Below are 16,997 nucleotides of genomic sequence, written 5' to 3'. Positions count from 1 at the left end.
TGAATGCTTTATAAAACACCAAAGGAGGCTACTTGTTACCTTTTCCCTCTTTCTCAGGCACCGTCAAACTCATTAGGGTCACGGATCTATTATTATATGACCTCTACTCTACGCATCAGGAATTTGGATCCTATTCCACTTAATGACATACCTCGACTCATTTTAATGTTACCTATTACCATCTCTTAAATTCCTACACTCTCTGTGCAGTACCAGATTCAATTTTGAATACTCATTATCAGTCAACAATAAGCTATTCACACAATTAAATAGACATTGACATTTGGTTTGATTGTCATTTATTTTTTCTTTTAAATAAAGCTCCTCTTGAAAGTATGCAGTAATCAGGAAGGAAGGGAAATCCCAGGACATGACTTCCCCATATCTTTTCATACAGCCCTATATATTTTAAATTATAATTTAAAAACACACACACACAAATGAGACGGCACAAATATCAGTGCGGCCCTGACTGTCATAATTTTAAATTAGTTCCCTGACTTTTCATACATCTCTTGTATAATAAATGAATTTATGAATGCTTGAATATGTATTACATACATGGTAAATGTACAAATAATTGACTTACTGGCATGGTTAATAAAGATGTACATATTGCACAAGATGAGCTTTTTGCTGACTTAACTGATGTACCTACCGTACATTCCTTTGAAAGCTCAACATCCTAAACATGTTCTATTATTCTAGACTAAGCCAAGTAAAACACAATGATTGAGAAATTAATTAGGCTACAAAACGAGTAATTCCAAGTCGCTTTATATTAAGCCAAAACCTTCTTTTGGCCTATCAAGTCCTAGCTTACTTCTAGCTCCCCTTCTTCCTGAGGATCTGAAAGTGCTTGGAGAATGAGAATCCCCTTGGCTAGACAATGGTTTGGGGGTGAAGCACAGATGGGCCAGCTGTGGCCACTGCTGCTGCAAGACAGTGGCAATATCTGGCTAAGTCCCATATTTCTAAAGTGGAGTACCTAGAAGGTATTTAAGACTGGCCTAATCAGGGGGGCCTACCTTGATAGGTAGAATCTAGCACACTATGTGAAGACAGTTTTTACAGGTGGTGTGTTCCTCTAACCACCTCCAATTCATTTCTTAGCTTGGCTTTACATACTAGGCAAATGGAAGTAAATAAAAATCCCATTCCAAATGTCACCCCAGCTGGATTTTGTGTCTGTCCTTTTGGCTTGCAATCATCCTAAGAAAGAGCTTGACTGCTCCCAGAGGTGTGGGGAGGTCTCTCAGTCCATAGTTCAGAACATAGGGGGAAAAAAGTCTATTGTAACAGGTGTCTTGATTCAGGAAAGAAAATCTCAGCAGTCCACACGGCTGAGCTTTAGTCAGAGAAGGGCCAAGAGAGAGTGAATTGTTACCTCAAATCAAGAGCTTTCCTGCATCTATCTACACAGTGTCATGTACAATTTCTTGCATGAAACTGCATGAAAGGAAATAGACTGGAATAAATGGTATGTGTTTTCTCTGTTATGAAACACAAAAAAGAGGCTTCTCCAAAGCCTGTCAAGGGCCCGTGTCTGCTCTCATTCACTGCTGTCTACTCTTGAAGCAATGTCTCTCGCCAGTTAAAGCCTCCAGTTGGTCCATGTGTGAGGGGGAGGATGGGCGGATCAGTCAGCTGCCACACTCCTGTTTCTCCTAATTCTTCACATGAACAAAATCCCAGATATGGAATCTGTAGTCACAGTGGAAAAGAGGGAAAAGATAAAATAGAGATTTAATGCCATGAACTCAATTTTTTTTTTATTATCAACTTAATGACCAAAACAAAAAACAAGTAAATAAAACAAATAAAAGATTAAGAGTAAAATCTTACAAGAAACTCAGCTTTTTATAAGGTAGACTTTAATAAATTAACAACAAACAAGCCAAATAGATTTTGATTCTAGGTCTCCTTTCCAGGGGTGCCTGAAGTTATTTTACCTTGGGTTTTTTCCTTTAAATATACACACATACACACATATGTATTTATATATAGGTACACACATGCATAATTATAACTGTAGTTGTATTATATAAAATAAATTTTAAAAGACAGCTATAGTTAGTATCCATAGTAACCTATGAAACCAAGAGAAAAGTAAAAACAATGCTCTGGCCTATGCAGCTCCCTCCTACTTCTGTAGTGAATGACAGAAGGGCAGAAAATGGGACTAAGGCTTTTGGGAATACTCAGTTTCTAGATTAACTAAATAAATAGGTGTACATATATATACACATGTGTGTGCATGTATGTGTATGCATACATGTGTGTGTAAAATATGTGTGTTGTTTTCAGGTCCACTTTTTCATGACCCCAGTTACTGGACACGTTTTGCTCTTTCCTTCTCCAGCTCATTTTATAGATGAGGAAACGAAGGGAAACAGGGTTAGGTGACTTGTCCAGGGTCACACTGCTAATAAGTGTCTGAGGGTAGATTTGAACTTAGGTATTTCCGACTCCAGGTCTGGTGCTTTAGCCATTGTACCACCTAGCTGATATAGATAGATCGATAGACAGATAGTATATGTGTATACATATGTATATGTGTGCATATGATATGTATAAATATAAATAAATTATTGGTACTCTTAAATGTGATATATGAGATCCATATCCAACCCCCACACTGACATTACAATAAAAGAACTGAATTACATTGACTTTAACTTTTTTGATATCAATAAAATCAGAAGACAAGCAGGAGCATCAGCTCAATGGAAAGATGGCTCACAGGTTCTTCTTGGAGAAGCAAATGAAGGCAGCGGCTGAGTGGGCTTTATTATCCATCCAAAAGGCAACATGAAATATTTCATGCACCATATAGTCATCTCACGTTAGAGTGCTCATAAGTATTTTCAAAAAGCTTATCATGAAAATAATTGCAGCTTATCTATTAACATCAGTTGCAAAGCATGAGGATGATCAGTCTCTTCCAGTTCTACACATATAATCCTGTACAACTCTCTAAATTAAAGCAACAAACACTTTGATACTTGGGGAGAATGACAAAATTATATTGGAAAAATATGGTTTGGGAGTAAGAAACAGAAGAGACCAAAGACTCATGGACATAATATCAATACTTTTTTTTAAGGAAAAAAATCAGGAGTTACTAGATGAGTCAAGCACCAAGCAATATAAAAAATGAGGTTGATTGTGTTTTATTAGATAACAAACTGTTTGTTAATGATATCAGAACCCTTCTTGGACCAGTTATTTGTACACTGTCGGACTAGTGACTTCTGGCTAGGATAAAAATTGACAAGAAAACTAGAATAAAAATGAGAAAAAGAAACAGTGTCTGATTAAAACAGCTCCAACTTAACCTACTTAAATAAGCTGTTGATGCTGGAAAATGGGAACTGGATAAAGGAAAGGACATCTAGATCAAGTATAACCATTTCTTAGAGAAGTTTAAATGATGTGAATTAGTTGACAGGAGGAGACCAAAAGAATATAGAAACTCTCTTAGATAGCAAACACTTGCTCTCCTTATCAAGCTCTAGAATCCAAACATAACATCAGTCTAGAATGTAAACTCATTTGTCAAATCTCATGATGAAAGATGGTAGAAGATTTTCTGCCATACTGCCTCATTAAATAACAATAAGGCAACTGGAAAACAAGTTTATAGAAAAGTTAGCAAGAGATCCAACTAAACAAAGCTATACTGAAAGGATATATAATGAGACTGAAAGGACAACAAAAACATGACGAATGAAAATGATTCATGAAGATCTTGGTAAAAAACACTTTTTTATTGTCAAGGACAGTGGAACTACCATATTTGGACTCTAACATCATACTCCTGGCTGTGCTGTATTAGGAAGTGGAGGTGGCACTGAAAAAAATAATGATGGGGTAAGCAAATGGGTTAGACCAAGGGTGAGGAACCTGTAGCCGGGAGGCCACATGTAGCCATCTAGGTCCTCAAGTGCGGTACTTTGACTGACTCCAAACTTCACAGAACAAATCCCCTTAATGGATTAGGTTGGACCAAGTACATACAAAAAAGGTCTTTCTTTAAGTCTTGAGAGCATTGAAGGATAAATTCTCTGGATATTAGAAAGAGTGGAAGATACCAAAGGTTAAAACAAACAAACAAAACAAAGCCCTAAGCATCATTTTACCCAAAAGGCAGAAGAAATAATATCAGTAGCTACTGATCCATATGCTATCTTCTCATAATATGCACATTTTTATAAGAATCTACATTTCTATTGAAAGCATCCTTGGAAAAGGTATGAGAAGGGAAAAGGGTAGTTTTCACAAATGATATTCTAAAGCAACCACATCTTTATAGTCATATTGTCGACAAAGATGAGGAAAATACAAAATCCCACTGTATTAATCTGTTTACTATATACTTTTTTAAAAAGCATTTTATTTGACAGAGAAAAATGAAGCCTTAAAGTTTTCTTCCAGCAAGGTCTTCCTTCCATATACATGCCAAAATTATAGAGGTTTTGTAAAACGGGGAGATTTAAATAACTGGAGATATATTCATTGCTCATGGTTAAACCACAACAATAAAATAAAAGTCCTGAGTTAATTTGCAGATTTAGTGCTATACCAATCACTTACAGAGAACATGCTTTTTAGAACTCTAGGCAAAAGAATATGAAATTCATTTGAAAGAACCAGACGTCTCAAATCTCAAGGGAAATGATGAATACAAATATCAGTAAAGGGGTCATAGTATGATCACACCTCAAATTATATTAAAAAAAAAACAGAAGTCATTAGAACTATTTGGTACTGGTTTTAAAAAGAGAATAGATAAATTAAACTGTCTAGACATTCAAGAAATAAAAATTAGGAAAACAAGCCTTTGATAAAACCAAGAACAAAAATACTAGAGGAAGGACTCCCTATTTGACAAGAAGTGCTAGTAAAACTGAAAAGTAGCAAAAATTAATTTAGATCAGCATCTTATATTTACCTCCAATAAATTCAAAATAGATATGTGACCTGAATATAAAAGGTCACACACACAAAAAAAATTATAAGAAAATGAAATCAAGTATCTTTCACAACTCTGGTGAGAGAGTGAGAGAGTAATTTAAGCCAAACAAAGGACAGGTGATAGCATTAAAGATAAAACAAATAACTTTCACTGATGTAAAAACCATGTAAACTGAAAAAGCTTTTGTGTAAATAAGGTAAATGAAGACAGAATTAGAGAAATGGTACAGTGGTAAAAAAAAAATATAATTTCATCAAATATCACCAGTAAATTTAATATCTGAAATAGGCTGGGAATTGTCACAAATTTATAATGTCAAAAGTCATTCCTCAGTAGATAAGGATATGAACATTTTTTCTTTTTTTTTGGCTTTTTGGAGTAGGGAAAGTAGGGTAATTAGGGTTAAGTGACCTGCCCAAGGACACACGGCTAATTTTTGTGTGAAGTGTCTGAGGTCGGATTTGAACTTAGGTCCTACATGACCACCTGAAAAATGCCTCCGATTTAAATCACTACTAGTAAGAGAAAAACAAATTAAAACAACTCTAAATTTTAGCTCTTATCATATGAACCTACAGATATGAAAAAAAGATGACTATTAGTCAATATTTGGGGGGGGGATTATGGGAAGATGGGTATTCTGATGCACTGTTGATGGAGCTGTTGAAGTGGACCAGCTCTTTTGGACTTCAACTATTGATATCGCTCACTCCATCCTCTAAATTGGACCATACCTGGGATGAGCTAAACCATTTCTCCCAGATAGAACTTGTCTTCACCTCAGACATTTTCCACCCTACCACAACTTATGTATCCACAATCCACAAAAAATAGGGTATTATAAACAATACCCTAATATTAACTTTTAAACAGTCATTAGTAAATTCAGGCAGCCTGACTAAATAAAGGTCAGGAGTAATTTACATGTACATACACTTTAAGGAAATTCTAGACAAAAATCTGAAATTATAACAATAGCTAGTATTCCTACAGATCTCCTAATTTTTTTCAATATCCCTAAGGGAATACTGCATTACAAAAGGACTCTGTGTAGATTCCGCTTAAATAACAAGTGTCTGTATTTCCAATAAATGTGTACCCTGGGTTTGTAGCAACCTTGGAAAATTCAAGGGATCTCACAAGCTCACAGAGATTTTGGAGGACCAAAGGACAAAGACTTCATGGGCTGGAATGTGTGTGAGTATGCATGAGGTGAGAATCCTCAGGTCTGGAGTTCCCATGGATTTTGAAGGGACTTATGCCTACCCTTCTAGGAACCTCTGTAGGGAAAGAGAAATGGAGAAGAATGAGAGAGAAGAGACACACTAGGGCTCTCTGTGTGTGCTCTTTTTGGGGCCAGGAACAAGAGACAGGGTGTGCTGCCTTACTGAGTGTGGGTAGGCAAAAGAGGAGGCCATTGGACACAAATGCAAGATTGGGATCAGACTGGAGCCATCTGGAGGAGGCAGAGAGAGGATAGATAAGCTAAGCAGAGATGGGTGAGATCATATTGTGCTGAACAGATCTGTTTGGTGAGAGGTCATTGTGATGCCCAGAGCTGACACTATTCCAAACTGTATCTGATTAGCACAAAGTACAGGGGGACCATGACCTACTCTAAGGCTGCCTTATTTTTTAAGCAGCTGCAATACATTGTTAACTCATTCGGACATTGTAGTAATTTAAAGCCCCTGGATCTCTTTCACATGAACTGCTAATAGGTCAGACCTTTCCATACTATATTTACATAATTGATTATTTTAACCTAAATACAGGACTTTACAAGTTTCCCTCTTGAATTCTACCTTGTTAATTTCAGGCTAATATTCCTGACTGTTGAAACTAAAGTTTTGGTTTTTTTTTGCTTTTTGAAGGGCAATTGGGGTTAAGTGACTTGCCCAAGGTCACATGGCTAGTTGGTTTTGTGTGTGTGTGCTAAGTGTCTGAGGCTGGATTTGAACTCAGGTCCTCTTAACTCGAAGGCCAGTACTCTATTCACTGTACCACCTACCTGCCCCGTTAAAACTATTTTGAATCCCATTTCAGTCATCTAGCACAAACACACAGGCCATGGTAGTGCTTGAAGCAGATTAAAATATAATTGGGAAAAATTTAACAAAATAAATAAAAATATAATAGAACATGGGTTGTTAATATGAGTTTTTCTAAATCAATGTGTTACCCCCAGGGAACTTTATGCATGATTTAGCGACCCTCTTTCTATTTGGGTTCAATGCTACTGATAAGGCATATTAACTATTCCTTTCAGCTTGGTGCCAATGCTCAACTAGAAGAAAAATCAGAAAGTTTGGTCTGTAAATATTATTTGGGATGTGAAAAAATGGCAGGGCAGGGAAGCTTCAAAACTAGGCTCTCCCAAACTAATTTGGCAACAGAAGTCTTTGGGATTTGAAATAAATTAATAGAACCCATATATGCTTGAGTGGAATTAAACAGAGAATTCTTATTTTGGAGCAAAATTGAATAAATCAATTTTATTTTAATACTGAAATATTGTCATTGAAATGGACCAGTTGAGTTGGAGATCCTTCCAGCTGACCACACAACCAGCTAATAAATTTTGATACACACATGAGTTTTCCCACTTATAAAATGAGAACAATAGCAACCTGTCTCTCAGGGATGTTGTGAGGATAAAATATGTGTAAAGTGTTTTGCAAACTTTAAAATGCTGTTATCTTTGTTGTTGTTTAGTAATTTTTCAGTCATGTCTGACTCTTCATGGCCCCAGTTAGGGTTTTCTTGGCAAAGATACTAGAATGGATTGCCAGTTTCTTCTATGGCTCATTTTACAGGTAAGGAAACTGGGGCAAACAGGGGCATACAGCTGGTAAGCGTCTGACGTCACATTTGAATGCTGGTCTTCCTGACTCCGTGCCTGATGCTATATCCACTGCACTACCTAGCTTCCCCCTTCATACTTACTAGGTATTATTATTAATTATGGTTATTAACAACACCAATCAATTCCATGTTACATAATTAGTCAATTACATAATAATATTATTTATATTATAAATAATACATAATCTACTGGGGAAAATACATCCATCAATGGAGTTCCTTACAGAATCTCTATTCTTATCACGTGACATAACACAGTTCTGCAAAAAAGTTTAGGAAACACTACTCTAAATTAATTTTTTGATCTCGGCAATTTAATCCTAATGGAATTACCTGTCATGAGGAGGGCTTGACTCTGTGACTGTGCAGTGTTTATCATCTTCAAAAATGGGCTATTTTTCTAATTTTGTGATGATGCTTCCAAAGTTAGATTTCTGTCAAGCATCATCTTTTTTTTTTGCTTTTCATAGGGGCAGTTGAGGTCAAGTGATTTGCCCAAGGTCACACAGCTAGTAAGTGTTAAGTGTCCAAGGCTGGATTTGAACTCAGGTCTTCCTGACTCCAGGGCCAGTGCTGTATTCACTGTGCCACTTAGCCACCCCCCAAGCATCATCAACTTTTAAAGAACAGAAGAAACTAAAAGAAATTATGTTCCAGATTATTCCATATTCCCTACTTCCTCCTGATGGGGTGCTTGGGTGCCTGTGCTCGAACTCCAGTTTGTAAAATCACATCCAGTTCCAAAACCACATTTCTCCCTAGTCTCAAAACACTGTCTCAGGCAGTTTCTCTCTAGCTCAAGCGCAGCATGTTCTAACAAAGTACTTCTCCCTCTTCCTGATACAGTGGCCAGCTGCACCTATAGAATTTAGTAGTTTGACCCAACTGAGTACCGGCTGAAGCAGCTGTGTACTGGGTCATACCTATCATACATATATCCTAGATTCAGTCATATGTATACTCCCTAGCTCATTATATACATCCTGAATCCCTCATTAGCTTGGGACATACTAAACTCTCAACATCCATCTTGTCAAACATGACAGTGATGAGAGGCAGCTTGGTCAGCCTGACCGCTACCTGGCTTAGTGATGTTTCAAGCCTAAAACCACACCTCCATGCAGCAACCCCTGGGCTATTTCCCAGTGAATTCTGGGCAATATGCCTACGCAGTAGATATTAATAGTGCATGTTCCTTTAAGAACCAACCACTCCTTAACTCCTCCCTAATCCCACCTTGACTCACCTAGTTAGCATATCTGGCATAGGTTTTAATACAGTTATCCTATATAAACTATAATATACCCCCTCCTCTAAGGTTGCAGGTTCCCTGAGAACTCTTGCCCGCTGCATAGCCTAACAACAAAGCTTTGCCACCTTGACTCAGAGAATGCTTGAGTCCATGAATTCATTCCAAACTGCTTTAGAGGGACTCTGGTTAGTGGGGTTCCTGGACTCCCTGACCCCCATCACTTCCACCTGCTGACAATCTTCCTACCACTTAGAATGTAGATTAACACACATTTCTATATAGATATGTACAATGTGAGAATTTGCTTTGCTTGAATATACATGCTTGTAACAGGGTTTGGTTTTGTTTTCCTTTCCCAGTAGGGAAGGAGGAAGAGAGTCAGATTTTCATTAATATATTTTTTAAAAGACAGCCTTCTTACCCATTTTTTTTTTTAAAGCAATTGGGGTTAAGTAACTTGCTCAAGGTTACACGGCCAGTTATTTCTGGGTGTGGTGCTAAGTATCTGAGCCTGGATTTGATCCCCAGGTCATCCTGACACTGGGGCCAGTGCTCTTACTCACTGTGCTACCTGGCCGCCCCTCTTACCCATTTTTCAAGACCTAGTACAGGAGAAATACCTCCTCCTTGAAGTCTTCTCTGATGACCCTTGCCAGAAGTGAGCTTTCCCTCCTCTGAACTGTTATAGTACACAGGAGATTTTATTGTATTTTTTGTATTTTAGTTTTGTAGCACTGTGTGGCTTTTGGATTGTATTGCTATTAGAGTGTAAGTTTCAAGAAGGCAGAGGCGCTGTTGCTTACATCTTTGTAGTCCTGACACTACCTAGCACAATGTCTCATACAGAGCAAGCCCTCGATAAACTGTGCTGAAGGAAAGACCGAAAACATGCTGAAGGAATGACTGACTGACTCCCTCTGGCTCCTGAATGAATGAACTGCCACACATAAAGGCCTTGCATTTATCAATCAGCAAGCCACTAAAATATAATGAAACCATGAGGTGCTATATGCTACTTAAACTAAAGTGTAAGCAGTAGTGTGAATTACCTTTCGGACCATCTGCACAAAGTCCTTGGAGTTCTGGGGTGAGAGGCCTTGAAGCTGGCACGTACATGCTTCAAGGGAAGATGCATGAGCCACTATCAAGATGTTATTTCCTGGGAATGGAAAAGTAGAGCATGTGAAAATGGATCTGGAAAACTCTACATAGGTGACATTCAAAATGGCAGCCCACCCTTACAGCCTTTCACATTTCTCTCTATTATATATTCTGTTCCTCCAAATTCTGCCACTCACTGTCCCATAAACATTTCCCTTGCTTTGCTGCCTCCAAACTTTTGTTTATATAATTTCTGGAATGTCCTCCCCACATCACCATTCCAACAATTCCATCCCCATCTCTTTTAAAATTCTATCCATCCTTCAAGGCCCAGGATGAATACCACCTCCTCAACGAAATTTTCCCTGATCCCTCGAGTCTCCTCTGCTTCGATAGAAAATGAGCTTTTTCCTTCCTTGCAACTTGGAGGGTGGTGAAATGGTTAGAGTATGAGACTTGGTATTGGAAAGATCTGGATTCAAATCCTTTCTCAGACACTTGCTAATCATGTGACCAAAGGCAAATCATTTTAAACTCTCTGAGCCTTAGTTCCCTCATCTGTTAAATGAAGGGATTTGACTTGATGGACTTTAGGGTCCTTTCCACTTTGAAATCTACAATCCTTTGTATCTGTCTTAATACACTTAGGCTCTATTTTGTGATATAGGATTTGTGTTACAGGCAGTCAGACACATTGGATAAAAAAACTGGGTTCGAGTTCTACCTCCAACACATAACGGTAGCTATGTGACCCTGAGCAAGTTACATAATCTCTCAGTGTCCCAGAAAACTCTCTAAGACTATCCATCACAGAGAAGTGGCTGATTTGCATTGGTGGAGGTAGCTTTCATTCCAGGAATTCCTTAAAAATCACAGGCTTGGACCAAAAAAAAAAAAAAAAGGATTCATAGAGATATCTTTTTTTCCCCTTCTACCCAGTCCTGAGTTCTCAGAAGTTTCTAATAGGGCATTATTATGTGTGTACTGAGGTTAAGTAGTGGTAACATGAGCCATGTGAAACCCCTACCTGGGAACATTTTACAACAATTTGGCCATCCTAACTATTCTAAAATTCAATCAATAACTTCAAAATAGGATAGTTTGCTTTATAATGGAAATAGAATAGTTATAATTTTGTATACAGGAGATAGGTGACAGAATAAAAGAATCAAAACTTCAAGCATCAATCAAATATAGCTATGTAATCAAGTACAGCTTTAATGGACTGAAATAATAACTGCCATGAATAGATTAATACTATCCAGCATGCCGTGTGATCAGCTAAGAGGCAAAGCTGGCATGCTAGTTTGCTATTTCTAAAAATGAGTGCCTTCAAACAATATCCACCATGGTGCCATCTAATATTGTACTCCATGTTACATGAGGCAAGGTTATAATATTCAGAATGGTGCCATCTAATCACATATTTCATGTTACAAGGCTATGTTATAAAATCCAGAATGGTATCATCTAATTCTGAATTCCATGTCATATAGAGTGATGGTACTATATTTATTATGGGTGCATCTAATATTGTATTTCATGTTATACAGGGTGATATGTTAGAATATCCACCATGGCACCATCTAGTACTGTATTCCACATCATCTATGGTAACATTACAATAATACTATATTTCACTTTACATAGAGTGACACGACATACAGTAAGGCTCCAGTGTACCTCAATGCAGTCCCCTGTTATCTGGGGTACTCAGAGGACATTACAAATTTAACATGAAGGTCTAGGCAAACGGTTAGGGAAATACTTCTCTTTTTTGTTAACCATTTGGCTGCTAAGACAATCTTAAAAGAAATAAGAGAATCAAGTTAACCATGTTGGAGAATCACTGCTAAATTCAAGGTGGAGTAAAAGAGAACATTGCTTACCTTTGCTTTTACATTCACTTATGATTTCTTTCGTGACTTGGAAGCTTCTACTGATGTATGTGTCATAGGACTCAGAAATCACTAATTTGCTGACTGGTATATGAGGTCTATAGACAGAAGAATGACCAAAAGGAATTAAGACATTTTGATAGCTGGAGAGAGAACAAGTAATAGTAAAAAAGACGACTGTGGGGTAGGAAAGGCAGTATGGTATAGTGGATAGGGAGCAGCCTCTCAATCTCAAAGGCCTATGTTCATGTCAGTTCCACAGTAGATGTATGAGCAAGCTATTTCACCTTGGTACCCCAGGCAACTCTCTAAGAGTGTAAGTTGCAGGGAAAAGGCTGATTTGCATTGGTAGGGAGATTTTTCTTATCAGTAACTCCCCATATAGACGTCTAGTCCAAAACACAGAGTAACTAGCCCCCATCCTCTTACTGGCCCCCTGCCCCTGATCTTTCCATGCATACTTCTTTTTCCTGGCTTAACCATACAGCATCCCTAAGAAAAAGGCAGGTACAGGGAATATTTTTATAAATGGGGCACACTGAGAAGCAGAGAGATACCCTTTCTACATCATTCCACCATAATGGTAACAGCAAATTTTCAAAGTGCTTAAAGTTTGTAAAGTACTTTCTTCACAATCACCATGCAAACTTGGGAGTATAAGAATTATCCTTGTTTTACAAACAAGGAAATTGAAATTAAGAGAGGTAATCCTCTGAAGAACTAAAGTCTAATGAATCAACTAGCTACCTTGTCTACACAATGCCTGATTATTTGTCAGTTGACTTTACCATCATCTAACCCAGGGATGGGTAACCTGCGAACTCGAGGCCACATATGGCCCTCTAGGTCCTCAAGCATGGCCCTGTGACTCAATCCAAACTTCACAGAACTAATGCCCTTAATAAAAGGATTTATTGTGTAAAACTTGGACCCAGTCAAAAGGCCACACCCAAGAACCTAGAAGGCCACATGTGGCCTCAAGGCTGCAGGTTCCCCATCCCTGGTAACTGTAGCTATAATGAATTATTATGGTCAGAGGGCTAGGGTAAAGAAACGCTGAGATGACATCTCTTGATAATAAGGTTCCTAGATATTTCCTCAATCTCTGTCAGGCATCTAACCCTCCTTGCACAAAATATTCTTTAGAAACAAGCTTAAGAAATATTTGGGACTGTATACTTCTTCCTTTAATAAGCCTCCTAGTCAAATGAAAAGGACATTGGACAGATCATTAAGAGAACTGGTTTCATAAAATCCTATACTATTAAAGCTGGAAGACAATTTAAACTTCAAGTTCAATCACCTAATTTTACAGATGACGAAATTAAGGCTCAAAGAAATTAAGTGATTTGCCCAAGGATACATAACTTGTTCATGTCAAAGCCAGGTCTCCTGGCTCTTGATGCCCATTCTACTCCATCATGGTTCTAGGTTTAGCCTGGACAAGTCTACAAGCATCATGGTGTGGTGGGATTCAATTCCACAAGCATTTACCAAGTGTCTACCATGTTCCAGGTACTCTGCCAGGGTAATGAGGATTAAGAGATGAAAATGAGACAGGCTATACCCCCAAAGGGCTTATGTTTAAGAGAGATAATACAATACATACATACACACACACAAGTAAATATAAGATATCGACCAAAAAATACAAAATGATTTTTGGAGGGAAGGGAGCTAATAATTGATGTCATCAGGAACGGGTTGGAGTAGATGGTTTGTAGGGTCCTTTTTCTGGCTCTAAAGCCTTCATCTTTTATGTGCAAAATACATATGTATAAGGGGCAGGGGGATGACAAGATGATTTCTAAGAGTCACTTCTAGCTCGAAAATTCTATAATACTACATTTTATGTGTTTATTAAAGACTTCACTAACTTTGTTCATTCTTAACTATAGTTACAAGAAACTGGATCTAAAGTCAGTAAATAGCAAAATGGTCCAAAGGACCAGGGGACTGTTGCTGTGCATCACAATTTGTGTTTGATGGTCAGCCTTATTACTTCTAGAGGTCTCAAGGCTCATGAGACAGTACCAATTTATATGGCTGCATTAACAACATTTTTCCTTCCATGATTGCAGTTATAAAGGAAAACGAATGCCTCTCAAGGAATCAGAAATACTTCTTTAGTGATCTTCTAACCCCACTCTGTCTATGACTGGGGCTATCACACATCATACACACAACAGAATGTAAGCTCCTTCAGGGAAGGGATGGTTTCATTTCTGTTTCTGTATCCCCAATGTCTGGTACAGTTGTTGTTTGTCATTTTTCAGTTGTGTTCAACTCTTTTTGACCCCTTTTGGAGTTTTCCTGGCAAAAATACTGGAGTGGTTTGCCATTACCAGGAAGGAAATGTCCCTACTTTATAGAAGAGGTACTGAGGCAAAGAAGGGTTAAGTGATTTGCCCAGGGTCACTCAGCTATTAAGTGTCTGAGGCTGAATTTGAATTCAGATCATTCTGACTCCAGGCCTGGTGCTCTATCCACTGCACTACCTACCTGCCCTCCATAATTAAATCTGTCCAAAAGTAGGATGGGTGGCAGAGGGGTGATTGGATCCCCTTCCGCTTCAAGCAGAGGCCAAAAGATAACTTGTCAGGGATAATGCAGTGGAAATTCTTTTTCTGTATAGGTTGGACAAGAGGGTCACTGAAGTTGCCCTCCCAGCCTTCAAATTCTGTGCATCTATAATTCTTCCCTGTGCCTTATGGCTCGGACTGTGACAAAGGTCACACTATGCACAATTCTAACCCTGTTATGGTGTAATGGATTGGTGCGAGTGAACAGGAGAATAAGGACTAGAACTCAACTCTCCTGGCTCTTAGTCATCTGACTGGCCATGTTTCCACCATTCCTTGGGCCCCAATTTAGCACCTCTCCCTCAATGCTTTTCAGTCTGAAGTTTTTCCAGAGGAAGTGTCACTGGAGGAGCAGCGGCCCCACACTTTTAGATGCTGCCTTTCACATGTGCAGAAACAAAAATAAAGAGTTGATAGGTTCTAAAGTCAAACCAAGGGCTGTACAAAAATACACCTGTAAATGGGAACTGGAGTGGGCACTGCGTATACCCTGCCGTTGAAGTTTTCTGGATCTACCTCTCTTTTGTGTCTATGGGTGAACAACAAAAGACAGTGTAGATGGAATGATCCATGCACATTTTTCAAGTCAGAATGAGAAGAATTTTAGCAACTGTTTGAGGGGAATACCAGAGAGCTGCCTTCAACCAAGACAGCTGGGAGTGGCGCTGTGGGGGAATATGCCTTGCCCAGGCTGGCAACAAGTTCCCCAATTCCCCATCAGAACATGCAATTTCTGTTGGCTCAATGACATTACCTTTGGCTGCATTCCTCATACCAGAGCAAAACTATAGCCTGAGGGAGAAATTCCATGGAGGGGGAGAGAACAAAATGTGATGTACAACTATGAGGGGGGGTGTAGAGAGAGAGACATTTTAAAATCTTGAATCCTTTGCTTTTACTTACAGACTGACTGACTCCTCAACACAAGGGGAAGTAGCAGGGACATAAATTCTCTAAGAGGGTCAGTTGAGGTTCTACTTACAGACTAGATAAACTAGTCTGGGCATCCAGACACTCTTTGCCTACCTGAGCCAGAAAGCCTCTGAGGTTTTTCCATCAGATTTGTGCTTCTGGATTTAGAAAAAGAAGGGGCAGGATATCACAGGGGAGAAAGAGTTGGTTAAAGTGATCACTTGTCCTAAATATAGCCCTCAAACATGTGACTGACATCCCCCATCATAATAACTAGGAATGTCTATTTCTAGAAAAAGGCATTTTACAAGTACCTGATTCTATACTTAGTGGTTAACTTTGAATATATTAATTGAAGCCAGACTAACTCAATTTCTTTTTTTGACAGTTACCAGACTGACACATCAGGAGAATGCCATAGCAAAGCATTTAATGTAGTCTCTCTTAACATATTTGTGGGAAAAATGGAGAGGTGTGGGCTAAGTGGCAAGAGTTGGATGTCAGGACCAGTTGAATGTCAGGGCCTAAACCACAGTCATTAATGGACCAATGTCAACATATGGAGGAAAGGTCTCTAGTGGAAGGCCCCAGGGATCTATGCTCAGTCCTTTGATGTTTGTCTTTTTTTCTTGTTTTAAATCAATGACTAATGAAATCTTACCAAATTTTCAATTGATGCAACATTTGGAAGGACTGACAAAATGCTGGATGAAAGAAACAGAATCCTGAATGATGGATCAAATATAATCAAGAGATAATAATAAATGCACAGTCTTATAAGTGGGTTAAAAAATCAGTTACATGAATCCAGGAGTTGGGGGAGGGGACTATGGGCAGACGAGTTTATGTGAAGAAAGATCTGGGAGTTTTAATAGAAATCAAGTTCAGTATTAGTCAACAGTGTGAGATGGTAGTCCAAAAAAGCAAACTCAATATTTGGCTACATTAATGTCCAAAATTAGGGAGATGATTGCCTCACTGTACTCTGACTCGACGAGACCACGTCAGGGGGTACTGTTTTTGGTTCTAAGAACCACATTTTAGGAAATAGAAAAGACTGAGGTGCATCCTGAGGAAGGCAGCTAGGAAAACGAGAGGTCTACAAATGATGCTGTCTATGGATAAGATGAGGGAACAGGGAACGTTCAGTTCAGAGAAGAGAAGACTCGGTAAGGGTTAGGGAGAGTATCTTTCAAGTATCTGAAAAACTATCATGTAAAAAAGGTATTGAAGTTATTCTGCCTGGCCCCAAAGGCAGCTAGGTGGCATAGTGGATAATAATAATAAAAATAATGATAATCATAGCCAACATTTATATACCACCTACTATGTGCCAGACACTGTTACGCACTTTACAATCATCTCATTTGATCCTCACAACAATCCTGGGAGGTGGGTGCTATTATGAT

At 38.5% G+C, this 16,997-nt stretch overlaps 1 protein-coding gene across 3 annotated transcripts in view; it reads right to left on the bottom strand.

The window, feature by feature from the left end:
* Window positions 1-282: 282 nt before the first annotated feature.
* Window positions 283-16,997, bottom strand: part of UBASH3B (ubiquitin associated and SH3 domain containing B) — a 172,353-nt gene continuing 155,638 nt past the window's right edge. For all 3 annotated transcript variants that reach the window (XM_069070076.1, XM_069070075.1, XM_069070077.1), the window contains 3 exons: window positions 12,086-12,192; window positions 10,145-10,254; window positions 283-1,704 (listed from right to left, as the gene is read on the bottom strand). In XM_069070076.1, coding sequence (XP_068926177.1) covers window positions 1,567-1,704; window positions 10,145-10,254; window positions 12,086-12,192 — 355 coding nt within the window. In that variant the 3' untranslated portion in view covers window positions 283-1,566. The remainder of the gene's footprint in view (window positions 1,705-10,144; window positions 10,255-12,085; window positions 12,193-16,997) is intronic.

The sequence above is a fragment of the Petaurus breviceps genome, unplaced genomic scaffold, assembly GCF_028583685.1.
Source record: "Petaurus breviceps papuanus isolate PSGF00001 unplaced genomic scaffold, PetGlider_PUasm1.0 90804, whole genome shotgun sequence".
NCBI lineage: Eukaryota > Metazoa > Chordata > Mammalia > Diprotodontia > Petauridae > Petaurus > Petaurus breviceps.
The sequence above is the reverse complement of the archived record's forward strand: the minus strand, read 5'-3'. Positions and strand labels throughout refer to the sequence as shown.